At 40.6% G+C, this 27,781-nt stretch overlaps 1 protein-coding gene across 1 annotated transcript; it reads left to right on the forward strand.

Moving 5' to 3' along the window:
- Positions 1 to 1,241: 1,241 nt before the first annotated feature.
- Las (lipoyl synthase, mitochondrial) lies at positions 1,242 to 26,887 on the forward strand. The gene is made up of 9 exons (XM_045725626.2): positions 1,242 to 1,360; positions 3,472 to 3,582; positions 5,011 to 5,136; positions 7,283 to 7,399; positions 9,136 to 9,292; positions 15,994 to 16,051; positions 20,189 to 20,347; positions 24,404 to 24,519; positions 26,291 to 26,887. Exons 1-9 carry the CDS (start codon positions 1,247 to 1,249, stop codon positions 26,527 to 26,529), a joined length of 1,197 nt encoding a protein of 398 aa, XP_045581582.1. The 5' UTR covers positions 1,242 to 1,246; the 3' UTR covers positions 26,530 to 26,887.
- Positions 26,888 to 27,781: the final 894 nt, after the last annotated feature.

The following is a 27,781-nucleotide window of genomic DNA, read 5'->3' on the forward strand; positions in this document are numbered from 1 at the left end:
CAGCAGACTTCTAGATGTTACTACTGCTCGGCTTAGACTCGGTTACAAGTATCTCTGGGAATTCTCATTATCTGCTGATGTAGACCTGACCAAATGTAAACTGTGTCAACAAAATTATTCGCACACCCTCCGTCACTATGTGATGGAGTGCGAAAAGATACGTGAATTTAGAGACAATTCTATAACCAATGTTCCAGCGATGTGTCAATATTTCATTCAAAATGATCTGCTACCAGAAATTTTAGCCAAATATCCCCAGTTTGCTAACTGTAGGTAGTAACTAAGTGATTGTAACCTATCCACCGCTGCCCACTGGATGGGGGGCGGTGTGCAGGACAAACATATAAATTTTGACACTAGCTGTCCACATATGTCAGTTGCTTAATTTATAACCTGTACTTGAGGTCGATCTCGAACCCATTGTTGATGTGATGACTTATATTGAATTTTGTAACTAGCTCATCAAGATTGTAACTTGCTTAGCTAAATGAATTGTGGGGTTCAGTCCCTGAGCCCATTATGTGCCTCTGTAACCCTTTCCACTACCGCCCACAAGATGGGTATGGGGTGCATAATAAATGAACTAAACTAAACAATCCTGACCTCAAAAGCTTCATTGAAGGTTGTAACAGAACCCATGAGCACCACACCAGAAACAAATGCAGTTTTGATATTCCAAGAATACGACTTAATCAAACTAGAAGTGCTCTACAAATCAAGGGACCCAGAATGTGGAATGACCTTCCCAACCATGTTAAAGACTGTACCTCTCTCAACCAGTTTAAGATAAAAACGAAGCACTACCTAATAAATTCCCTGTAACCTACCTTACCCCTCTATTGTCAACCCATGTCTGTTTTTTTAAACAACGCTGTTTGTCGACCTAATTGTATTTGTGCTGCTTTTTCAGCCATGTTCCCCCCCTTTTTTATCTTTATTTTTATTTGTTCTCAACTTTATACTCAATTAGTATTAAGTTTTAGTCATTAATGTTTTTCCTGCCCGAAACGCTTTGCGTAATAGTGGCTTTAGGCATTGTATGTACTAGCTCTATCTATAAATCTTTCAATTTTTGTAAAATCTCTTGTATGTATGTACCTTACCTGAATAAACATTTATTTATTTTTATTTATTATTTTTATTTATATTTATGTATGTACTGTTCCTAAATAAATTATTATTATTATTATTATTATTATTATTATTATTATAATAAAATATCAATAAAAAAATGTGTCCGCACTCCATGAGACCTGGAAAACCTTTGGTCTCGCAGTCGCTTGTCAAAACAATGGCAGCTGGGATCAGGTTATTTTGCAATAGTAGGCACTTACCTTTGCAAAATGCACAGTTGCACAAGGTCAGTTACAGGCGGTTATGTTTCTCGTGTGACTGTGATGTGTGTGGAAGGTAACACTATAACTACTACTTGTGAGCACACCTCTCTATCCCTGGACTGTACTTGACCTGCTCCGTGAGATCGGTCCGTCTAATTCGGTCCGTCTAATTACCACAAGCTACCACAAACTACACAAACTTCAGAAAGCTTCCTGGCAATACGTTAGTAATGAATAAATATGATATATTTACTCATTATAATGTTGGTGCTGAATGTACAACACGAAAAAACATAATTTTAATCTGAAAAAGTATCTTTTTATAAAGAAATTAGACGAAAATAAAAAGCTGGTGACGCCAAATCAAGTCGACGATCCAAGCTTCGGTTAGGTTAGGTTAGGTTTGGATAAGTTAGGTTAGGTTAGGTTAGGATAGGTTAGGTTAGGTTAGGTTAGGTTAGGTCAGCCTAACTTAATATATCATATTTATTCATTACTAACGTATTGCCAGGAAGCTTTCTGAAGTTTGTGTAGTTTGTGGTAGCTTGTGGTAATTAGACGGACCCGTCTAACTACCGCAAGCTTACACAAGCTTCACAAAGCTTCCTGGCAATACGTTAGTAATGAATAAATATGATATATTTACTCATTATAATGTTGGTGCTGAATGTACAACACGAAAAAACATAATTTTATTCTGAAAAAGTATCTTTTTATAAAGAAAGCCGAAAATAAAGAGCTGGTGACGCCAAATCAAGTCGACGATCCAAGCGTCGGTTAGGTTAGGTTAGGTTAGGTCAGGTTAGGTTAGGTCAGGTCAGGTCAGGTCAGGTCAGGTTAGGTCAGGTCGGGTCCGTCTAATTACCACAAGCTACCACAAGCTACACAAGCTTCAGAAAGCTTCCTGGCAATACGTTAGTAATGAATAAATATGTTAAGTTAGGCTGACCTAACCTAACTTAACCTATCCTAACCTAACCTAACATAACCAAACATGGTGATGGTACCATAGGCTTGGAGATGCATCAGAATGAAGGTTTGCTATCTTTGATGTCTGAAGTAGAGGGCCTAGTTTGGACTTCCACAGAGTATCTGTTTCTTGTTGCAGCTTTGCACTAACATTCCTGGTAATCTTGTCACTCTTCTTCTGATCCTGCTCTTTAATCAATGCACTATGATGCCTTGTACTTAGGTGCAGTTGTCTTGATTTTCACAAAGTGGTGAAACTAAACCCCAGGCTTGTGTACATGTCCATGATCTGCAGAAGTTTGCACTCTTAAGGTACTCTTCTGTGCAATATCCTTGTTTATATTCAGATCTGCACATTTATTTTTCAATGAATACTCTTGGATTTTCCTGTCAGTGCTGTTAGGGTGTGGTGCTGGCAATCTGTCTTACTAATGGTCACATCTCTGGTCAGTGGCTGTGTATTTGAATGTCTTTGTGTTTGGGGACATGCTCTTAACCTTTGCTGTCTCTTATACGCCACTTTTCAACATTCGTAAGTGTTTCTGGTTTTTTATTCTAAGTACTGTAATTAGTTTTTTCCATGGATATTATGCTTGCTTAATGTTTCAACTAAGTGGTTTACCTCAGAAATAAGGCTAAGAGAGTTCAGTATGGGTATATAAGTTTTTTTTTTTTTTTTTTTTTTTTTTTTTTTTTTTTTTTTTTTTAGCAGACCACTCAGTTGCTCCAATTCCTTTTCATTTTCCCACTTACCCTTGTGTTGTTTGGGGTTTCAAATTAGGCTAAAATTGAGGTGGGCGGCACCTTTCTACTCTGTGACAATGTAGGTGCTGCCATCTGGTGGATGGCAATACTTGCTAGTCTCTTTGAAGTTGAATATTACTTGGCGTTTTTTTCCATCGCCTTCCATCTTCCACTATGACACAGTGGGAATGTTTAAGAAGATCCCAGCTGCATCTTTGAAGTAATTGCCAACCTGGCATGGCTATGGCATGGTCCTATCCTTGGGGGAGAGCAAGACTGCTTAAGGAAGTAATTGAGTGATCTGGTCAGAGTGGGGCTTTCCTACACTTTCTTTGTATGGGAAAAAATGTAAATGTGAGAATAGTGTATTAAATTAACTCAAATGAAAATGTCTTTAAAAATTGGATTTTTATTTTTTCAGGTTTCTATCTCATCCAGGACTGCCATCATCAGACAAGTTGGTAGTTTGTCTAATGAGAAGAAAAAGAAGGTGGCTGAAGGCCCGTCCCTTCAAGACTTTGTATCAGGAGAAGTAAGCAATCAGGGTTACCATATCTTTGAAAAATTTTAAATTAATAATTTGTAATACTTGCACTACTCCAATTACTGCTTTCATTTACCTCCTTTGCTCAAATTGCCATTTGCAGATTTTTCCTATTTGGTTTGTTAACTACTTTTATTCATGCACATCTTGATGTGGTACTATTAAATAACTGTACGATTTAAAATTTAAAGGTTGGGCATCAACCCTAAACGTTTGAGTCCAGATTGCTGAAAGAAAAATGTTCACTTTCTGCAACACATCTGAAAAGGAAGACTAACTTCTTACAAGAAGATATTTTGAAGAGGGGGAGAGGGAGGAAGGGAGAGGGGGGGGAGAGGGAGAGAGATAGAGTTAAGGAAGGAGGGAGGGAGGGAGAGGGAGGGAGGGTGGAAGGGGAAGGGAAAGGGAGGAAAGTCATCAGCTTGACCAATGTATTAAGGAGACAGGGAAACAAATTTAGAAATTATTGAAGAAAAATAAGACATGGAAAGTGAAAGGGAAAGAACTTGAAGAAATAGACAAAAAAAAATAGAAGAATATGGACTGGAACTCTGACCGAATTTTCAAGCTAGCCTAAGTGTTTAGTTATGTAAGGAGCTAGCTTAGAGAAAATTTGTAGGCCTTAAATGGAGGTTATTAAATGGTTAGGAAAGTGTAAGGAAAAAATGAATGAAACATATGTGCAGATAGTCAAAGAAATGGAAACAGTCAGTGTGCAAGGAAGTCAAGACCAGAAGTGAACAGTCAGGAACAGACATTAGACAGGTAATTAGAAATGAACTGCAAGAGTCAATGGTAAAAAGTCAGTGGTAAAGTTCAACCTAAGAAAATAGTTGAGAGGATGACAATAGAAGAAAAAATAAAATAGAGATGATTTGTTAACATGAAGATGGTGTGTGAGTGGTTGATCTGGCTAGGCAATACATGTATCACTACAATGTGATGTTTCACTACAGACAATTGTTAAAACATAGGCAAAAACAAGTGTACTGTATTTAGATTCTTAGTGAGACAAACAAACAGTGAGCCACAACCTGGTCTTAGTGGTATGCCTGCAAAATGTAGGAGAGAGAGTACCCCAGAAAGGTCATCACTGCCTGATGTTATAATGTAAGGGGACTCCCCCTTCCAAACACTAATTGGGCTCGTAACCCAAAAAGTTCGTAAAGAGGGGCATTCGTAAGCCGAGGTGTCACTGTACTGTATTCTACAGGAATGGTCTTAAAATGAGAATGTCTAGTATTCATTTTCTTTTAACAAGCTGCTGTCACACAGCCATGCTCATGACAGTAACACTACAGTACTCAGGTACTATTCACATGCATGTCATAGTTTCCCTAAATCTGCCTGCCTTCACAGCCTTTCCTCTTCTACCTCAGTGATAAAAGTTTATATATTCAAAGATTTTATTTCCAGGTCACCAGAGAAATGACATGGTCAGACTACACTGGGAAGCTAAAGCGGGAAGCAGGAGAAACTGAACGCTTAAGACTACCACCTTGGCTCAAACGAGAGATTCCTATAGGCAAAAATTTTAGTAAGGTTGGTAAAATTTCAGAGGGTGCAATTATTAACAAAAATTTCCTAATTATGAGGGAATGCTACTGTTCTGGAGTACTGTAATTGCTGGAGAAAGGCATTTGCTTGAAGCTTAGTATGGTATATGCAGTAATGTCATTCCCCTTTTCAAATTAATTGTAATTTAGTTCCTCATTATAGACTCATTTAAATAATAATTCACTTGATCATGATAAAGAAGTTTGACTTAAAAATTCAGACCTCATTATAGCAGATACTTTGAAAATTTTGAAACATTTTGCTTATAAAATCTAGGGAAAGGTGGGAATCTGACCAATCCAGCATCCTTAGTACAGTACAACCCTGATAAACCAGATTCCCATATAATGGATTCTTTAATTAACTGTAAAAAATAAATGGAGTTCCATAAATTTAATATCCAGCTTTAACTCATTTATTTCTGAAATATACAGAGCAACTTCAAAACTCCAAATGAAAGGTTCAGTTGATAGACTCGAACCATCCAGACAAGTCTGGCCACTGATTATTTGGGAGAGGCAGTGTCCTAGGAATAGAAGACAAGGGCCAGGAACTATGGCTGAACTGACTACAGAGGAGCCCCTTGTATCTGCTTTGCCATACTCTTTCATCCTATTGAGAGTTCTTCAGTCACCAACCCTTACTTATTGCCTTCTTAGATGGTGGCTCATATCCTCATATCCTCGCAAGTTCACCTTTCGGCCAGGTTCCAAAGAGAAGTGATTTGGCTGGTGGTGAAATAGCCAAAACAACTTAGAATTGGGGCCCAGCAGGCTCCAGTGGGGTTATATTGGAGGTATCATTAATGGGTCTGTTCCTGGGGAGCAGGGCATTTTACCAGTACCTGTTCACTGGCAAGTTTTGTTCTTTCTGTTCCTGTATTGATGTTGCTTGTGATATACAGTACAGGTACTGTAGTTTTGTGAATTGCCAACTAAATTTTGAATACTGTCATTTTCTAATAACCAGCTTTGGCATAGCCTCTTCTTCTGAACTTTCGTATTTTTCATGTCTGAACCTTTTCTCAGGTTAGTAAGGTCTTTGTTTCATCTCCAGCTGGCTCATCTTCATCTTGAGCTGATGTGGTCCATCTTTTGGCTTTTCCATCTAGTCATGCCCTTTGACTGAAGTGGAGTTCCTTCTCTTCCAGTAATCTATTTTTGTTAGACTTAAAACATTCCCTTTCTTTCTTGGTGAAATGTGAGTTGTCAACCATTCATCTGAGAGTCCTTTGCTGGTGGAAAAGTGGTTCAAGCAGCTGGGGTGCATCATATCCTTTGTTCAGTGGGTTTTGTTTTGGTTGGACTTTTCTTAAACTCACTTTATGTTGCCATGAACTAAATTCCAGCATTCTCAATTTATTTTACCTGATTGTCAAAGTCAACCAGCCCCATAATTTATTCTCATGTCATGATTTGCTAAAATTTACTACCTTAGTTGCCTTCTTCTCATCCATGTCCTCTTTTACTTATCTTTTGTTATGTAGCTCAAGGAAGCCAAAGGGGCTCCCCACAGAAAACCAACATTGAATGTATGAAATGCCATTTTCTGGGTGAGCCTTGGAGGCTCCCTGATATCCTCCCTCCCTCCAGTCGGCAGTTTCATTTTGCTTTTGATGCTTAGCCTCCAAACTGAGATTGGGTAGCTCATGCGATGGGTCCAGGACTCCCCCCTCCTGGGAGGGGGGCTGTGTGGCCAAGCAGTGCGGCGGCGTGGTGTGACGTTTGCTTGTTTCCTTAGGAATTGAGAGAGTTCTGCCTCTCTGTTCGGTTTTCGGTTGCAGTTTTTGACCATATGGGGTCTGTTTTGTTATGCCTACCTTTCTGGGTGCCTAACCCTAGTCGATGGCAGATAAGAAAAACCCCCAACCACAGGAGCATTTTCCAGGGCCATTGCTCCCTGTGCCTCTCTGAGGGGGGCCAGGTTCTGGTCCCTGGTTCATGGTCCCTGGTAGGCTGAACTCCAGTGACTAAAGCCCTGGTCTAATGTATCACATTAGCTCAATAGCTCTAGGGAGCCTCCGGAGCTCACCCAGAAAATGGCGTTTCATTGCATTCAATGCTGGTTTTTGTTGTTGCAATCATTTTATTCAGTGACTTATTTTTTTACACCAAATTGTTTTATTTTGCAGTTGAAAGCTGACCTTCGTGGACTTAACCTCCATACTGTATGTGAAGAGGCCAGATGTCCAAATATTGGTGAATGCTGGGGGGGTAATGATGATAATATATCAACTGCAACTATAATGGTATGTACAGGACACTATAATGTATCTTTTTTCCTTTTAGCATTATGACACCTTTACTTACTTCCTGTATGTTATGAATAAATATTTAGTGTTACATTTTTTTTTCTGGCTCGTGGCATTTTCTGGCTTACCTTGCAATTTTTTGTGGCTCAACGTCCCCGCGGCCCAGTCTTCGACCAGGCCTCCCTGGTCGAAGTGCTGTCACACTAGCACCTAAAGGTGCTGTACATAAATCCATAGCTCACTCTATTTTCTGAAATCCAGGTTTTTATGTAATTTAAAATGATTTGTGGGATTCAGAAGTGAAACCTAGCTTTGGCGTCGCTCCGGTTCAATTGTACACTTTTCAATCCGGATTTACTTAGGATGCTTAGAATATAGGCCACGATTCAATGCTCTAGCTGAAGTAAGTTTTAAACTAATTAACTTTAAAACATTTCTAAAACAATTTTTCTGGGTGGGAGCCCCTAAGGCTCCCCAGAGCTATCCAGGCTGATATGGATATCCCTAACTTTGGCATCAGTTGATGTGGGTGGAGTTCAAGGCCTACTGGGGTCCACAAGGCTCTCTGCCGTTATTTGTGCGCCACGGCCTCTGTGGCTGGGGGCACACTTTAGGTTGATCCAGTTACCCTGTTTTTGGGTTTGGGTCTCTCAGGTGGTATGCGAGTTATTCGGTCTAGCCAGCCTGCGGTCTATTCCCGTGCCCATGACGTTTGTAAGTTTTCTGCGCTTGCTGGTGTCTTCGGTAACATGTCCTGGGCTGACATTCAGGCACGAGGTTTTTCGACGGTCACACAGGGTCCTGGCTGCATGCTCCCTCGTGAATGTTCCTAGCCCTAGTCAGGCCTCTGTCGCTTTGGGTTGGCGGTTGCAACCTGTTGTCTCGACTTCAAGTTGAGATGTGTGCACCGGCCGCCTCCCGGGTAAGCCCCTCTGTTTTCGTCATTGGTGAAGTAGCTCCGGGGAGCCGAAGGGGCTTCCCCCCAGAAAACCAGCGTTGAATGTAATGTAACGCTATTTTCTGAGTGAGACCCGGAGGCTTCCCGGCAATTCCCCCTCCCTTCCCTCCGGTAGGCAGTTTTTGCATCTTTTGACATCCAGCCTAAGAACTGGTGGTTGGATCGCTGGCGCGGTGGGTCTGGGGCTTCCTCTTCCGCCTCCCGGGGAGGGGGGAGCTGCGCAGATATGCAGCGTATCTTGTGTGACGTCATGCTCATTTGCTCATTTTTATTTGGGGAGTTCTGTCTATTCGTTTGTCTATTTTCGTCATTTTAACCAGAATAGGGGTTTGTTTTGTGGAACTTACCTTTCTGGGTGTCTGTCCCGGTCGATGGCAGATATAGAATGCTCCAAATCACATGTGCATTTCTATAAGCCATTGCTCCTTGTGCCTCTGAGGTGGGGCCAGGTTCTGGCTCGTGGTCCCTGGTAGGCCTAGAACTCCATTCGCATAGACTGATACCAATGTCTAGGGATATACATATCAGCCTGGATAGCTCCAGGGAGCCTCCGGATCTCACCCAGAAAAAGGCTTTACATTACATTCAACGCTGGTGTTATTATATTGTGTTAAAATATACTTATTAAATTATTAATTTTAAAATGAGTGTCTATATAATAGTTAATAAGTCTGATGCAGATATTCAATCCAACAATAATCATTCTGGAATCACATCAGAATAAGGTCTGTTACCTAATGATCCATTATTATTTGTGGTATATTTTGTTTGACAGCTAATGGGAGACACCTGTACCCGAGGTTGTCGATTTTGCTCGGTTAAAACTGCCCGCAAACCCCCTCCTTTGGACCCCCAAGAACCTGTTAATACTGCCACTGCCATTACCAAGTGGGGTCTCAGCTATGTTGTTCTTACATCTGTGGACCGAGATGGTAAGCAAATTATTTTAGACTTTTATTGTAAAAGATTGTGCATTAAAATAATAGTAAACTGTTTTATATAAAAATATAAATTTAAGAATTGCAGTTAAGCAGTGTTCCTTCTCATCCCTTATGGAGGTAAATTTTGATCAGTATGTTATACATTTATTTTTGTATAAAAGATATAAATGAGCAATGAGAGTAAGAGCAGTAATCTATTGAGTATCATGATAATACGAAGATACAGTGGTACCTCGGATTACGAGCGTCCCTGGTTACAAGTTTTTCGGGTTACGAGCAGGATTTGCTCGGAAAATTTGGATCAGGATACGAGCGTTGCCTTGGGATACGAGGGTGTTAATACGTGTACGGGCCGACCTAGCTTGTGGTGGCACAGCGATCGCCCCTCAGTTTACCAGTGCCTCGCGCCCAGTGACTATCCCGCCTGAATTCTTCACAAGGATTTACAGTTTTTGTCAGATTTTTTACCATTTGAGCATGAAAGTTATTATATATCTTGCCATGGGTCCCAAGAAAGCTAGTGGTAAGGTTCAACCTAAGAAAATAGTTGAGTAGAGGCAGTAGAGGATGTCCCTGCCTCATTAAGAAAATGTGTGAAGTATGGGAAGAACTGCAAAGTTTTGCTGAAAAAACTCGCCCAGATAAAGCTGTAGCAGGCCGTTGCATTGTCCTTTTAAATGACAATGTGATGTCTTACTACAGACAAGTGTTAAAATGTAGGGAAAAACAAGTGTTTTTAGACAGATTCTTAGTAAGACAAGCAAGCAGTGAGCCACAAGCAGGTCCTAGTGGTATGCAGGCAAAACGTGCCAGAGTGCAATCCAGAAATTTTTTTACTGCCTGATGTTATAATGGAAGGGGACTCCCCCCTTCCAAACAGTAACACCTCTCCTCCTCACCATCTTCCATATGCCAACAGCAGTCATCAGCAAGGGTAAGTAATAACTTGAACATACTTTTGTAGTGTAGATTTGGATTAATTAGGTATAAAATTTAGTTTGAAGTGAAGTTTTTGGGTAGTAAGGAACGGATTAATTCATTTCCCATTATTTCCTATGGGGAAATTAGCTTTGGTTTACGAGTTTTTGGGTTACGAGCTGTCTCCAGGAACGGATTAAATTCTTAAACCGAGGTACCCCTGTACTATGAAATGTGTATGTATAATGTATTGGAGAATATGCAACAAAATCTTGGCTGTTAGTAATGGTTTGTAAAGATAGATTTGTAGTAAGGAATATAAAAGGCTAAGCCTGTAAAAGTAATAAAATGGTAAACTATAACAAAATATAGGTAGCAGAGGATTAAGGAAAAGATGTCCAGTTGTAACAGAGTAAAAAAGTGCTGTTACATACATACATACATACATACATGCATAGATACTATCAGGGGGTTGGGGATTTTATAAAACTGGTTATTGAACCAAACTGATAGTGTACTTGCTTACCGACGAACAGACCCCCCAACCACTCCCTGATAAAAATATGACCGACAATGGCAACCACACTTCAGCTGCCGTCAGCCAACCATCAATGGACACTGGAGTGCTTGCAATTACAGTGGTACCTCGAATAACAAATTTAATCCGTTCCATATTCCTCATGTGAAACGGACATCATACAAAACGAATGTCCCTATTTAACCACTGTAATGCACTGTGTTTATTGTGAAATTCCCCCAGTGTGCATGACATCAAATGTTCCCAAAAAATCATTTTTCTTTGTAAAATGATAAATTACCTTCCCTGAACATGTCTATGTAAAAGTAATTACCAAATTCCACTTACTTTGGCTGTGAGCACGTGGACAAGGTGCGCTGTGACGTCATCAGGGGCTGGTCGCCCGTGAGTGAAGCTCCCAGACACGGTCGCGCAGGCCATTCAAGCACCGCATGTTGCCACAAATATATTTTCAAATATTTTTTCTATGTATTTCCAATGCTGTTTTATTTGTTTCTTTTATCGTATATGATGCATATTTGTGACCTTTATAATATGTATACAGTAGAATGTTCATAATTTTCCATGGAACTGTGATACATGTCAGTAATGTGTCCACAATAAATGTTTATTGTCACAATATTACGTGGTAAAAATTCACTAAAATTACAATATGTACAGTTTCACATATTATTTACACAGTAACACTGTACTGTATTACACACTTACTACCCTGTCGGAATTGACAGGGTAGACAAAGACGGGCTATTTAACACAAGGGGCACACGCACTAGGGGACACAGGTGGAAACTGAGTGCCCAAATGAGCCACAGAGATATTAGAAAGAATTTTTTTAGTGTCAGAGTAGTTGACAAATGGAATGCATTAGGCAGTGATGTGGTGGAGGCTGACTCCATACACAGTTTCAAGTGTAGATATGATAGAGCCCAATAGGCTCAGGAACCTGTACACCAGTTGATTGACAGTTGAGAGGTGGGACCAAAGAGCCAGAGCTCAACCCCCACAAGCACAAATAGGTGAGTACTCAGTACTTTGGAGGTGCGTAATAATCAACGAAGTAGTCCATGATACACAGCACGACTTTGCTCTCATTGCACCAGCTACAGATAGATTTTTGCTTCCTGTTTCATCGTTCTGTGTGCTTGCAAATAACACACTCGCATGCACCCTTGGCTTTAGTACTTGTAGGTGGTATGTAGCCAAGCTTGTAAAGCATAAGGTAGTATTGAAATGATTATAGGAAAAGCTCAATTTGTAAGGTAGTCTTGAAAAGATCGCTTTGTAAGGTACTACACAAGAAGAGATTCAGCTAGCCTCAAAGAGTGTCTGTCAGTCAGAAAGAGATTCAGGTATTCTTGAAAATATCTATGAAAAACACCACCATGGAAGCCGCTAACACTGTTCATCTATGCTACTTGTATCAGATACATCATCACTGAATGCAGAAAACGATTCATCTATGTATCATCTATATAAATTGGAGATGGCAAGGGTGGGGCTCAGAGCTACAACTGAATACGCTCGCTGTATCATGCTCGTAGGTGCTGTATCACTTGCATCCGACCATTGTGTTAAGTCCTCATTGCGCCTAACTTCACCAATATTATGACCCTTATGTTCTTCAAACAATAAAGTCTTAATTTCACCGACTGAGCGCTATCTTTCAACACCGTGTCGGACAGGTGTTTGGGAGCTAGAGGCACGTGTGCCACAAATGGTTGCTCGCAGTACTAACCCAGCCAGCAGCCCTAGTCTTTCGTATTCGTTACAGCAAAAGGTTCGTTCAGGGTTTGTCGGGTAGGCTGCTCCATTATGACAATCTTTCTTTGTTTCAAATGTTCCATTTGTTTTGTATTTGTCACTTACGTCTCAATAATGGAGCAGCCTACCCGACAAACACTGAACGAACCTTTATGGCATTTGTTAAATTTTCATATTGTTTCAATAGTTCTTTTATTTTTTTTTCTGGGGGGAGCCCCGTCGGCTCCCCGGAGCTATCCCAGGCTGATATGCTAATGTCAGACTTTGGCATCAGTCATGTGTATGGAGTTCTTAGGCCTACCGGGGACCACGGCCAGAACCGGGCCCCCTCAGAGAGGCAAGGGGAGCAATGGCCTATAGAAGCCCCCGTGTAGTTGGAAGCATTCTATGTCTGCCATCGACCGGAACAGGCACCCAGAAAGGTAAGCGCCCCAAAACAAACCCCTATTCTGGTTAAAATTGCTACCTAATACCGAACTAGTGGATAGAACTCCCCAACCGAAAACAAGCAAATTAGTGTGACGTCACACACTGCCGCGCCGCTGTCTGCGCAGCTCCCCCCTCCCCGGGAGGGGGAAGGGGGAGCCCCAGACCCCCCGCGCCGGCTACCCACACCTCAGTTCTTGAGGCTGATGCTATTAACGGTTGCGGCGCTTCGCCGTTATTTGCGCGCCACAGCTTCTGTGTCCGGGGACGCGCTGTGGGTTGATCCGGTTTCCCTTCTTCCCTGTTCGCAGGTTCGGGTCTCTCAGGTCGTCCGCAGGGTTATTAGGTCTAGCCAGCCTGCGGTCTATCCCCGTGCCCATGACGTTCGTAAGTTCGCGGCTCTTGCTGCCGTCTTTGGGAATATGTCTTGGTCTGATATTCGGGCGCGGGGATTTTGGCGGTCGAACAGGGTCCTGGCTGCTCGTTACCTTGTGAATGTCCCTGGCCCTCGTCGGGCCTGTGTTGCTTTGGGTCGGCGGTTGCAGCCAGTTGTCTCGGCTTCGAGTTGAGGGGTGAGCGACGACCGCCTCCCGGGTAAGTCCCTCTTTTTCTGTCTGTGGGTAGTTAGCTCCGGGGAGCCGACGGGGCTCCCCCCAGAAAACCAGCGTTGAATGTAATGAAACGCCATTTTCTGGGTGAGTCCCGGAGGCTCCCCGGCATCCCTCCCTCCCTCCGGTCGGCGGTTTTTCGCGTTTTTGACATCCAGCCTCAAGAACTGAGGTGTGGGTAGCCGGCGCGGGGGGTCTGGGGCTCCCCCTTCCCCCTCCCGGGGAGGGGGGAGCTGCGCAGACAGCGGCGCGGCAGTGTGTGACGTCACACTAATTTGCTTGTTTTCGGTTGGGGAGTTCTATCCACTAGTTCGGTATTAGGTAGCAATTTTAACCAGAATAGGGGTTTGTTTTGGGGCGCTTACCTTTCTGGGTGCCTGTTCCGGTCGATGGCAGACATAGAATGCTTCCAACTACACGGGGGCTTCTATAGGCCATTGCTCCCCTTGCCTCTCTGAGGGGGCCCGGTTCTGGCCGTGGTCCCCGGTAGGCCTAAGAACTCCATACACATGACTGATGCCAAAGTCTGACATTAGCATATCAGCCTGGGATAGCTCCGGGGAGCCTCCGGGACTCACCCAGAAAATGGCGTTTCATTACATTCAACGCTGGTTTTTTATTTTTATTTAAGAAACATGGAGCAGCCTACCTGTAGACCACCGAACGAACATTTTTGACATTTGTTCTGGTTTTCAAAATTCTTCATTTTTTTATTATTTAGGTTTTTTTTTTATGTAAGAAACATGGAGCAGCCTACCTGCCGACCACCGAACGAACCTTTTGCTATACGACAAACGAAAAATAAATATTGAACACATTTGAAGAAAGGAAAATGTCAAATTGGTTTGTTCAGTGTATGTAAGGTAGGCTGCTCCATTATTGAGACATAAATGACAAATACAAAACAAATGGAACACATTTGAAGCAAAGAAAGATTGTTATAATGGAGCAGCCTACCTGCCAAACACTGAATGAACCTTTTTGACATTTGTTGTATATCAGGAATTTCATTTCTTTTTTTCTACAACAACGTCAATGCTTTGCAACATCTCAGCGGTCACCCCTTTATATCCCAGCATCATTAGTATCTTTAAACAAGAACAACATAATTTATGTGCATTGTCGGAGGCATCTGAGAATGTGCAAGAAGCAGCGCAACCCCACCCTGTGGTGTTGACGTTACTCAAACAAGAGTTCGCCATACAGGACGATTTGACGCCGATCGGGCCGTTTGTTACCCAAAATGTTCGCCTTTTGGGGCGATTGTTATCCGAAGTACCACTGTAGTTGGGAGATTGCCCTGTAATCATCTTGTTCTCAGAGAGGGGTTCATCGTCACCTTTATTCAGGGGTGCGGCTCCAAACTGGCCTAGTTGTCATGAGTACATAACCACTCGAGCCGCCGTGACTCCCCAACACTCTCCTTATTATGGGATGATCCCCTAAATCCTCCTTCATCAGTTACTGATCACTGATCACCATGTATCAAGAAGCACATCATTAAACTGGAAAAAGTGCATAGGCATGCTACAACATGGCTTCCGGAACTGAAAAACAAGAGTTATGAGGAAAAGCTAGAGGCATTATTAAATATGCCAAAACTAGAAGATAGAAGAAAAAAGAGGTGATATGATCACCACTTACAAAACAATAACAGAAATTGGCCAAATTGACAAAGAGGAATTCCTGAAACCTGCAACTTCAAGAACAAAGGACGCAGATTCAAGCTAAGGAAACAAAGGTGCCAAAAAAATATTAGAAAGTTTTCTTTTGCAAACATAGTGGTAGACGGCTGGAACAAGTTAAGTGAAAAGGTGGTGGAGGCCAAAACTATTAGTATGTAGTTTCAAAGCCTTATATGACAAACAGTACTGGGAAGACAGGACACCACGAGCGTAGCTCTCATCCTGTAACTATACTTAGGTAATTAGACTCACTCATTCACTCGCATGCACACTCTAACACCTAACACTTTCTTTAATTAAGAAAATTGTTTGTGAGCTGGGATGGTAAACAGTCAGCATAATATGATAGCAGATATAGTGGTTTAGTATTGTAGTTACAAAAGTTAAGATCTTTGTGTTATTAAGCTTCTTTTGTAAGATTTGACTGTCAGGTCACAGTCAAAAGATCCCGGGTTCAATTCATGCAGTAGAATAGAAGCATTTGGGCCAACTTTTCTTTCACCTGATGTTTGTTCATCAAGCAGTAAAAATATACTTGGGAATTAAAGAACTGTTGTGGGTTGCATCTTGGGAAACCTTAATACCATATTTAAGTAGAAATTATTTTAAATTTTGCAAGAAATATAATAATCTTAGGTTATATTAAAATTCTGGAAATGTTTTATCATTCATACATTATTCACACTTGCTACATTTACCTTTAATTAAGTTTGACAAAGTATACAGTGGTGTATTGTATAATATTATCTTCCATAGATATTCCAGATGGAGGCTCGGCTCACTTTGCTGAAACAGTAATGGAGCTGAAGAAACAGTAAGTAATAGTGAAAATGTATATTAATCTCTTTCTGGTGGGTTCTTGGTGGCTCCTTTGTGTTTGCTGCAAATTCCATATAGTTCAATCCATGCCAGGCCCTTGCAAGTCACAGTAAGCCTACTTGGGACCAGAGGCCAAAATCTGGTCTCGCCCTAAAGAGGCAAAAGGAGCAGGGAATCGTGGATCACCCTAACCAAGAAAAGACCACTAGAAAGATGGGTGAACCAAGCTTTGTGGCCTTTTTTTGGCCTTGGGTAGAAAGTGGTGGTGTTGCTGGTTGGGGCGCAGGATGCTATGTTGGATGTTTACCTATGTGATGGTCATTTTCCTGTTCCTTATGGTGGCATTGTACTTTTGCAGGGTTTTTCTTTTATTTTTGTTTTCCTTAAAACTGGAGGGGGTCTGCCTTTGACTATTTGTCCACCTAGGGTATTTTGGTGGTCCTCCTCTAGGCCGCCGTGCTTGTACACGTCACAGGGGTCTAGTTTATAGCCCATCTCCCTCTTTGTTGACATTTGGCGGTCCACTGGCTTAGCAGCACTTTGCCTGTGCCTCTCGTAGGCAAAACCCCCCCCTATGGGCCCTGGAAAACATCGTTGGGGCTTGGTTGACCGATGGATGTGTCTTCTGAGTCCCACCTCGCCTTGTGTGAGTTTAAAGGTTGTACTGTGACCTTGTTTCAGGGTGACAGTCACCTGTTTTGCCTACATCAAGCTGCCTGTTGGGTCAATGACATCTTTGACCCAGAGTCTTGCAAGACGTGTTCTCTGCTCGTGCTCCAGTTTACCCATTCTACTGTAACTGAGATTAGGGTTCAGGCAGCTTGTGTGTTGCATTCTAGGTTCAGGTTGTTGTGCTAGGTTGGTTAGTCGCTTGGATGCCTTGGAGCTGTCCTGTTTTGGTTTTATGGACCCGGACTTAGGGGCGTTAGTCTCTTTGACTTTGGTAAAGTCCGTGCCCGCAAGTCCTTCCCTGGTTGGCAGTTTTTGTCCTGCTCCCCATACCCACCCCCACCCTCCCCTGCTCCCAAACGTCTGAAGGTTTCGGAGTCAGGGCAGGGTTTAGTTGGTGATGAAACTCGGGCGGCTTCGGGGGCTGCTCCACTCGAGTTGGAAATGGAGGAATTCGAGCCTGCTCCTCCTGCTGTGGCTTCTGGGTCTTAACAGCAAAACCCTTTCTTTGCTGCCTTTCCCTTAGAATCTGCCTTTTCTTCAGGGGTAGAGGGCATGGAGGACAGCTCTGCCCTGGGGCCTGGCTTGGAGGCTTCTGGGGCTGGGGAGGAGTCGCCCTGGGGGGCTTGGGCGTTCTTTGATCTCACTTGGGTTTTGGTGCCCTTGTTGTGGGGTTTGTAGTTGCAGGGGAAGGGGTTTTCTTACCCCCCCTCCCTTCCTTCGGCATCTGTTCTGGTTGCTTCGGGCCGTCCCTTCTGCCTCTCGTGACTGCTGGGTTTGACTTCTGGGGGCCTTGGGTCGATTGCTTCCCCCCAGCCCAGCTGTTGCTTCTGGTTCTGGCTCTTTTAGAGTTTTACCGCAGGAGAGTCATCCTTGTGGTCCCTTGGTGGCCGGCCCAGCCTTAGTTTCAGGTGCTGCTTGCTTGGGTTTTGGAGGTTGAACAGGGTCCTGACAGCCCGTTATTTGGTAAATGTTCCTGGTCGTTCATGTGTGGCTTTGGGTCTTTGTCATGTGTGGGCAACTGGTTGCAGGTTGCAGCCAGTTGTCTCAACTTCGAGTTGATGTACGCGGTGCTGCCGCCACCCGGGTAAGTCCCTCTTTTACTTGTCTTTGGTTATGTAGCTCCAGGGAGCCAGAGGAGCTCCCCACAGAAAACCAGCATTGAATGTAATGAAATGCCATTTTCTGGGCGAGCCCTGGAGGCTCCCTGGCCTCCTCCCTCCCTCCGGTCGGTGGTTTCGTTTTGATGCCCAGCCTCCAAACTGTGGTGTGAGAGTAGCTGGTGCTGGGGGGGTTAGGGCCCCCCCCCCCCCCCCCGACCTGAGGGCTGCGTGAACAAGCGGCGTGGCGGCAGTGAATGACATTTGCTTGTTTCCTTATGTTTTGGGGGAGTTTTGTGTTTCTGTTCAGTCTTCAGTTGCAATTTCTTACCAGGTGGGGTTTGTTTTGTTTTGCGTACCTTTCTGGGTGCCTAACCCCGGTCGATGGCTGACATGGAATGCTACAAAACACATGGGGATTTCCATAGGCCATTGCTCCCTGTGCCTCTCTGAAGGGGCCAGGTTCTGGCTAGTGGTCCCTGGTAGGCAGAACCCCATTGACTGATGCCCCAGACTAATATAGTGTACTGGTATATCAGTCTGATAGCTCCATGGAGCCTCCGGGGCTCATTCAGAAAATGATTCATAACATTCAATGCTTTTTTTTTGCCTTATGTAGGGGGCCGTAAGTTGAGGCAGTGTACAGGCTACGATATTAGAGGATACCAGAGATGCCTTTACTGAGTGTAGGGAGCCATTAATAAGGATGCTATATGAAATAGGGGTAATGACCGTAAAGAGTTTGGGAACCACTGATCTAGTGTATATACATCACATTACAGTACATTTAAAAAAGTGTATCTTATGCCCAAATGTGGAGCTTAAACAAGACCCTTGGATCTAGCTGTTCCTCATCTGAAGATAATGCCTGTGAGCCATTTAGGAGAGAGTGTCAAAGAAGCTTTACCTCTGCCCACACACACATTTCCACATGTATTAGTTAACCCACAGCTTGAAATATATGTAAAGTATTGAAAAACTAATTTGGTCATGGTATAGAAGCTTTTAATCCCCTTATTTCATAAACTCCTGTTTCATAGAGTAAGATATTCAGATCAAAGATAAAGCAAATTTTTCTGACCTAGACTATTAGTATTTGGTCATACAGTATCTGTATATCCATGGGGTTCACTTGGACCCAGACCTGTTTTTAAATGGGTGCAAGGTATTTTGTGTGTTTAAGAATCATTTCATTGTGCTGATCTTTGATCAGCTCACATGGATCTTTCATCTCAGGCTGGTCTATACATATGCTTTCTCTTAATTTTCACTATGACAAAGAAACATGTAAAACAAGCCTTAGATACCTATTGGAGGTCATTATGGAAGGGATAAGAAAATCTCCAGTGCCTCCCATTCAGCTTGGCAGAGGTATTTGCAAAGATCCCCAGTACACTAGGGAGAAAGAGTTGACTTGTCTCTGTCATTTAGTCATGGCCTTGGAAGAGCATGACATTGCTTAAGGAAGCAACTGATTGGCCTGCCCAGAACAAAGCTTTTCATCTACAGGAGTCTTATTTTTTCACTCAATTAGATTTTGTAATAGAAATATTGTACTCAGCTTTCCTGGCTTTCTGGACATTAATTTTGTTCACATGGTTAATTTTTATATTAAAGATACAGTACTTTTAAGATTAACCATTGATTTTAACAAGTGAAGATTTCTTTGTCAGAGCAATTGTAGTTCAGATGATGTTTACTAAATGGCAAAAGTGGCGACTTGAAACTTTAGATATTACTCACTCTTAATGTTTTCCAGATTATTTAAGATTATTAACTACTGTAGGAACTTTGGGAACCTACAGTTCCCAAGAACACCCCTACAGTTGGGAACTGTAGGGGTGCTTTTACCTAAACTGCATTGGCAGCTTTTCCACCAGGGTTGGACTTAGTTACCCATTCTTTATGGAGGCAAGTTATTTATTTGATGCAATTTGCAATATACAAGCTCCATATTCTTCATTAAAAGGTAACTTGAGTAGCTATCAGTGTATGAGATTGTAAATGGGCTGAGAAATCACAAGCTGGAGGCTCCTTAACCCTGACTTACTTTATTCTTTTCCTTGCTGGCATAACATAACATTATGAAATATCTATGAAATATCTAGTTATAAACTAAAGAATGACCTTGTGGGTTTTAAAATTATTACTTCACAGTTGGTTAGCTTTTTAACATTTTAGCAAGCCATTTCAACCCATGTGTTTACTGTGCAAAAGAGCTTTGCTTCTACATAGTCATCAAGGGCCACCTACTTCTCTCCTTCCCCATATCTAGATAGCTCAAAGCCACAGATATCATCTGTTGGCAAGTTACAGAAGGTTACTGTTGATTCCATTTTATTTCTTAAATGCATAATTTGCAGGAACCCTTCCATTTTGGTAGAATGCCTTGCTCCAGACTTCAGAGGTGACAAAGATTGTATAGCAACTATTGCCAAATCAAGATTGGATGTATTTGCTCATAATATTGAAACAGTGGAGTCTCTAACTCCTCGTGTTCGTGATCCTAGGGCAAAATATAGGTAAGTGGCACTTGTGCAGTAAACCTTCATGTAATGCAAGAGATGTATTCTATGAAAGTCTTATCCTACATAAAATCATTCTACATGAGGTTGAGTATGTTGCTAGAAAAATAGGTATGCATTCCAGAGACCTCCCCAAGTTACTTTTTTTTTCCACTCGTATCTTAATAAAATACCTTTCTGAACATTATCACAAGACCTTAAACTCTGTTCAGAGTGAGGATGATTGGGCACTGTTCATTGCTCATCTCTTTGTACCCAGCAAATAATTGGAGACCTTGTTGTAAAATTATTGGTAGATCATGTTCTAGTAAAAGCATGGTGCTGAATAACCTAACCAGTTCTAGTATTTGACCTAAGGCCTAAATTAAAATAAAAAGTACTGATTACTCTTGTCACTTCTTAGATATGGGATCACTGAATTGTTTGATGTGAAAGTTAGATATACAGTACAGTATACTGGGATCAGTTTTGTTTGGTATATATAGAAGCTGCCTCATATAGCCTAACACACTACTATACAGTACAGTAGCTCTCTTTATTCTTATGTTATTTATGGGAGGCAGCAGTAATTGCAAAATATTTGAGGGGCATTGATTGGTGAATGCAATCCAAAAGTATGTAAACCAAGGACATTTTTATTTTATTTTTTACCTTTCATTCTATGTAATGTTTTGGTGTTGAAGGACATGGTCACACTTTGCAAGCTTGGGGCTACTCAAATGTCTGTTGCATAGAAAAGTACATTATATAGTACAGTACATGTACTGTATACTGTATTTGTTTTCTGAGTGACTGCAAAACAAATACCTATCACATTGATATTAAAAAAAATAATAAGTAATGGTAATGTCTTCTCAAAGACATAATAACATAGGATAAAAACCCACACTTGTGTATTTGTGAAATTTATGTAAAGAAACTACACCAAGTCTTTTGCACTCTCATGAGTGCATTGTCAAGGTCTGAGTGTGGTTAGGATGAGACTTACATCTTAAAGTCTAATGAGGCTGCTACCCTGTTGTTGTTGTTGTTTTAGATTCAGCTACTTGGAACAAACAGTTCTAAATAGCACAGGCTATGGTGAGCCCGTAGTGGGCTTACCTGGCACAGTAAAGCTATCCTCCCAAGTAAAGCTTTTGTTATCAGCGAAAGTATTCCGAGTATTTATTAGAACCCCTCCTACTACTCTTCTAGTTCTAATATTATTACTTTTATAAATTATTTCACACTTCTTAAATCAATATCGTGATGTTTTTTCCAAATATGGTTTGTTACAGCACTATTACCAGCCATGATTCTACATGCTTTCTTATGTTCTTCAATTCTGGTCTAAAGTTTTTGCCCTGTTTTCCCCCCATAGACTTCATTACAATCCCTACACGGTAATATATAAACACCTCCTGGATTTCTATCTCCTCCTCCTCTGTTCTTACAAACCCTTTCCCTAATTGTATTTGGGTAATTGAAAATGATTTTATGTTTTGTATCAATTATGTTATAGGTCAGTTTACTTAAAAGAAGGTTATATGGCAATTTCAAAACTATTTTCTTATTAGGATTCCATGGGCATCTTTCAGTTTTAGTGTAAAGGATGCCTTTAGCCTTACTGTGTGCTTTTTCAATAAACCATGAGGGGTAACCTAGATCCAAGAAACTCTTATACAGTATAAGTATTTAAGTTGGGCTTCTAGGTAAGATGGGTCATAAGTCCTATGTGCTCTTAGATAAAGACCGTTGAGTACACTCTGCTTAGCTGAATTAGAATGATATGAGATAAAATGAATACAGGCATACCTCAGAATAAGAGTTTAATCCGTTCCTGGAGACGCCTCGCCTTCCGAAAACTCGCATTCCGAAGTTAATTTCCCCATAAGAAATAAAGGGAAATGAATTAATCCGTTCCTGACTACCCCAAAAACCCCACATCAAACTAAATTTTTATACCTAATTTACCTAATTCATCTAAATAAACCTACAAAACTGTGTTCCAGTTATTACTTACCTTGCTGTCGAGTGCTGTAGGCGTATGGAAGATGGTGAGGAGGGGGGAGGAGGAGAGGAGTTACTGTTTGGAAGGGGAGTCCCCTTCCATAATCACATCACATAACCCCATGCCTTGTAACACTATGGATACCACTTCTCTTTCTAAATTTTTCAAACCAGCCCCTGCTTGCCTTAAACTCTTTCTTATCTGCATCACTCGTTGCAGGGGTATTCTTTAGAAGGTCTTCGTGCAACACCCTGGCTTTCTCACAAATAATGGCCTCCGAAACACTATCACCCCTCAACTCCTTGTCGTGTATCCAAATTAATAACAACTTTTCCACTTCTTCAAGTATTTGTGGTCTTTGTGCCGTTAATGTTCTTACTCCTTTTGCCACTTTAGCACCCATAATCTTAAGAAGAAAAATAAGTATAGTGCATATTGTTGATGTGGCTTTGTTGTACTGCCTACAAAGTTCAACAACACGTGTACCGTTCTCATGCTTCCGAATGATCTCTTGTTTCTCCTCTATTGTCATCCTCACATGAGCTTTCTGGCCTTTATCCTTACCACTGGCTTTCTTGGGACCCATGGTGAGATATATAATTACAAATTGTATAGACAAATCACCAAAAATCCAACAAAACACTGAAAATCCGCGAGAAGAATTGATGTGGGGGTAGTCACTGAGCGCGAGACAATAATAAACTGAGGGGCGGCGGGGCGGAGGGGCGACGAACGCGCTAGGTCGGCTGTACGCGTATCAACAAACTCGCGTCCAAACTCGCCTCCCGAAGTAACCCTCGCCTTCTGAGACAAATTTTTGGAGTAAATACACCTCGCCTTCCGAAAACCTCGCATACAGGGACAATCGCATTCCGAGGTACCACTGTATTTGCCTAATGAACGACGTAGCACGACAGTTGAGGTCAGAGCACTGGAAAGATTATGAATACTTTTGTGATGATGTGTCAAAAATTTAAATATTTGTTAAAATTCCATCTATTGTTTGATTATTATGGGACTAGTTTTAAAATGTGCGCCTTTAAATTGCGAAAAAATTGATACCAAAATGAACGGCATAGATCGGAAATTGATGTCAGAACACTGGAAAGATAATACAGTAAATACTTGTAGTGATGTGCGTCAAAAATTTTAATTTGTTAAAATTCTATTTATTGTTCAATTATTATGGGACTAATTTTAAAATGCATGCCTTTAGATTGCAGACAATTTGGTACCAAAATGAACCACATAGCATGACAATTCAAGTCAGAACACTGGAAAGATAATAAATGCTTGTGTGGTGATTAGCATCCAAAAATGAAAATATTTGTTAAAATTCCATTTATTATTCAATTATTATGGGACTAGTTTGAAAATGCAGGCCTTTAGATTGCAAACAATATGATACCATGATGAACAACGTAGCTCAGATATTGAACTCAGAACACTGGAAAGAGTATACATGTCCCAGGAATCGCAGGGCCGGGTACAAATCGCCAAACCAACCTGGGGTGTACTCGGGCGCACGCCGGGAACACAAGACAGTTAAGCGATGTGTTAAGTGTTAAGTGATGCCAAAGTGTTAAGCGATGCCAAAGATTTTGGAGGTTCCTACAAAAACCTTTACTGACAGAAGTTATGAGATATTTTTTGCACAAGACCAGAGGGAGCTCTGAGAATTTGAAGATTATAGTTCACCACACTTCTTTTTAAGGAAGTTACTAAGTGTCATGAAGGACAATCTTAGTGGTTTCTTTCAGCAATATAAAGAGAATGAATCCTGAAGGATGTTGTAATTAACAGCTCTGATAGTATATAGAATATTTCTGGCAAACACAATCTTATTGTAATTACTTAGATAGCTAGCAAATCAGCTTAAGTACTGATTGAAGTAATAATATTTTCAATTGATGAACAAAAACAAACTTAGTATACCCCAGAACAAACTCATTAGGTTTAAATTTATCTTGAATTAAAATTGTGTTAACGTACAAATATACTTTTCTTTCATATAGAAAATTTTGACTCTGCCCTTTACTCTTAATGGATATCTATCCTTTCAGGCAATCTTTGGGAGTTTTGGAACATGCCAAGACAACAAAAGCAGACTTAGTCACAAAGTCCTCTATTATGTTAGGCCTGGGAGAAACTGATGATGAAATTTTGCAGACTATGAAGGGTAAGTTTCTACTAAATATATGGTTGAATGTTATATGAATGGTCTTTGACACTTGTATTTACTTCTGCCATCCATATTTGTATATATTTTATTTTCATGTATTCAAAGCATAGTAGTGCTTGCGCTCGACAAGAAGTTCCAGCTGGTCTACAAACCAGAACCAGATTAGTGTCCAAGTAGGAGGTGAAAAAAATGATCAGAAACAACATTAAGCAGAACTGAAGTTAACATAGAAGAGGTAAAAGGACATCTGAAGGAATTGGATGTTGCAAAAGCAATAGGACTGGACCAGATATCGCCATGGTTACTGAAGGAAGGTGTTCAACATTACACTAGAGGGGGAAGGAAGAGCTGCTGAAAATCTGGAAAAAAAGACAAATGTAGTTCCAATACTCAAGACAGGGGACAAACATGAAACACTAAACTATAGACCAGTGTCATTAATATGCATTCCATGTGAGACTGTAGAAAAAGAAATCAGAAGAGGGATTGGAGAACATTTGGGGGTAATAAATTATATAATAGAGGCACAGCATGACTTCAGAGAGGGAAAATCATGTTAAACAAACTTGATTGTCGTCAATGACAGGGTCACCAAAATAAGACGAGGAGGAAGATTGGTATACTGTATCTTTGTAGACTGCCAAAAGACTTTTCATATAGTGCCTCACAAAAGACTAATACACAAGATAGAGGAGACAAGTGGGTTAACAGGAAAGGCAGTGGACTGGGTACAGGAAACAAAGGGTCATAGTCAGAGGACATGTTAAGCTGGAGAAGAGTGGAAAGTGGTATTCCATATGGCTCTGTCATAGGACCATTGCTCATTTTAATTTATGTGAGCTCATGCACGTCAGTGTTTGCAGATGATGTAGAGTTAATGAGAAGAGTAAGAACTGTAGGGTGGAAGACCTTGACAAACTTCAGGGGTGAGCAGATAAATGACTGCTAGAATTCGATCCATATTTTCTTTTTTTGGTATTTATATATTTCTTACGAGTTCTTACATTCTTGTATAGCCACTAGCATGCATAGCATTTCGGGCAAGTCCTTAATCCTAATATTCCCCGGAATACGACCTACCAAATCGTTTAACAACCAGGTACCCAATTTACTCTTGGCTAAACAGAAACTACAGGTAAGGATTGGCACCCAGTAAATCCTCTCTGGCCAGGATATGAACCCAGGCCAAAGTGCTTGCGAAATGCCAGGCGAATGTCTTACCACTATGCCACGGGACTGTATATAAATGTAAAGTAATGAAAATAAGTAAGGGCGATAGGAGACCTGTATTTAACTACTTCATAATTGGAAGGTAATTAGAAGAAACAATAAGAGAAAAAGACCTGAGAGTAAACATAATCCCAACATTAATCCCAGAGAGCAGCTTCCTGTCCCAGAGAGCTGCAAACCTAACCAAACAACAATCAATAATGGGGAAAAAAAAATCTCTATTGATCCTTATTTCAGGTCCAGAGATCACCTATCAGAAGTTAATATTAAAGTGTATATGAAAGGTAGGGCATGAAACTTATCTTTCCTATTTGTTTTTTACTTATTTGTACAGAATGAACTCAAAATTATTTTATCTGATTTTTTTCAGGTATGCATACATGGATGCTCCCTTGTTACTTGAATTTAGCAGTCATAGGGTTAACTTTTTACTATTGAAGCATTGTTTCCATGGATAATTGTAGTAATGCAGTTTAGCACATGCTTTCTACACATCATAAATACACATTTTGAAATTCTGTATTTTCAAATTCTGCAGATTTACGTAATGCAGGGGTGGAGTGTGTCACTCTTGGGCAGTATATGCAACCAACCAAGCGGCATCTCAGAGTATCTGAATATGTTACACCTGAGAAGTACCAGCACTGGGAGGAGACTGGAAAGAGTTTGGGATTTATTTATACTGCAAGTGGGCCATTAGTGAGGTCATCATATAAAGCTGGTGAATTCTTCTTGAAACATCTGCTCATGCAGAGAAAACAAGATAAAACTCTTTAGGTGTAATTTGATTGACTGTGTTAAGTATATTTTAGCTTTTTATGTTAATTTATATCATACTTAACATTAATATAGTTTTAGGCATGGAACATCATTTAGAGTACTACTTTACTTTTGTATATATTATTAGTACTGTATATACAAAATTATAAACCTTGATATAATGCAGTTTTTTATGGGTTCCATAAGAACAATAATACTACTTTTCTAACTATTCTAACACAGAAGGAATCTGGGGTACAGTTTCTTAGCCCATTTTTGCACATCATCAAATTTCCTATTATGAGCAAAAGTGGGTCAGTTAATTTATTTTATTTGGGCATTTGATCTTGTTAACAGAATAAACTTGTCAAGTGAGCCTTGTGCCTCCATTCATACCTACACTCTCTCTCTCTCTCATATAATGACTGTTGCACACAATCTGTTCTAGTTCACAGCTTCATAATTTTGCCATACTGACCAATATTACATTAGTACTATATGTCAGATTTCAAGTTGCACAAAGTTTCTTTCTAGCTAAACCAAAAAGTTACATTAATTTTCAGCTGTTTAATTTCTCATACTGCATAAAACATTCAACAGAAATGACAACTTTGTTTAAAGTAGATATGAAAGATGAGCTCATAATAATGAACATGTTTGCTAACTTAACCCTTGGTTATTGTTTCTACATCTCTAATGTGACACATACTAGTAACCATAATCTAAGACAAAAATTTAAGCATGGTCTACAGTCAACTTTTAATTTTCTGCAATATATAAATGAATAATTATTTTCATATAAAATATTTGATTTTAGAGATTATTTTCCAATATTTCATTATAATTCAGGACAAACAGGATATGTTAAACCAGTCGGTATATGGCAAATAATAAAAATACAGTTGAAAATATATATATTTTTTTTTAATTGAAATTGTCTCCTGAACGGTCTCCTTTAGGATACAGTGCATCTTTAGTGTGTGAATCTGAATATTAATTATACAGTACTAAAGCATCCTCATAAATGCCAATCACATTCTACACTTCATCTGGATTTTCATAAAATCCAGACACAGTACAGGTATATAATTTTGTTTCGGGGATGGCTATTTATCATCAACATATTTTTGGATTTTGAATAGCAAATAATATAATACACGTTTCAACACATTTAAGCATACAAATATATAAATAATAATTATGCAAAAAAAAAAATTATTATTCACTTACCTTTTCATTGCACAGGGTTGGCCTTTGTAACCTAAATCCA

Source organism: Procambarus clarkii, chromosome 10 (genome assembly GCF_040958095.1).
Source record: "Procambarus clarkii isolate CNS0578487 chromosome 10, FALCON_Pclarkii_2.0, whole genome shotgun sequence".
NCBI lineage: Eukaryota > Metazoa > Arthropoda > Malacostraca > Decapoda > Cambaridae > Procambarus > Procambarus clarkii.

Coding starts and splice junctions, on each gene's coding strand:
- Las (XM_045725626.2), top strand. CDS start 1,247: ATGAGACCTGGAAAACCTTTGGTCTCGCAGTCGCTTGTCAAAACAATG. Junction 5,137..7,282: donor TAGGCAAAAATTTTAGTAAG/GTTGGTAAAATT, acceptor TTTATTTTGCAG/TTGAAAGCTGACCTTCGTGG. Junction 16,052..20,188: donor GTAATGGAGCTGAAGAAACA/GTAAGTAATAGT, acceptor CATAATTTGCAG/GAACCCTTCCATTTTGGTAG.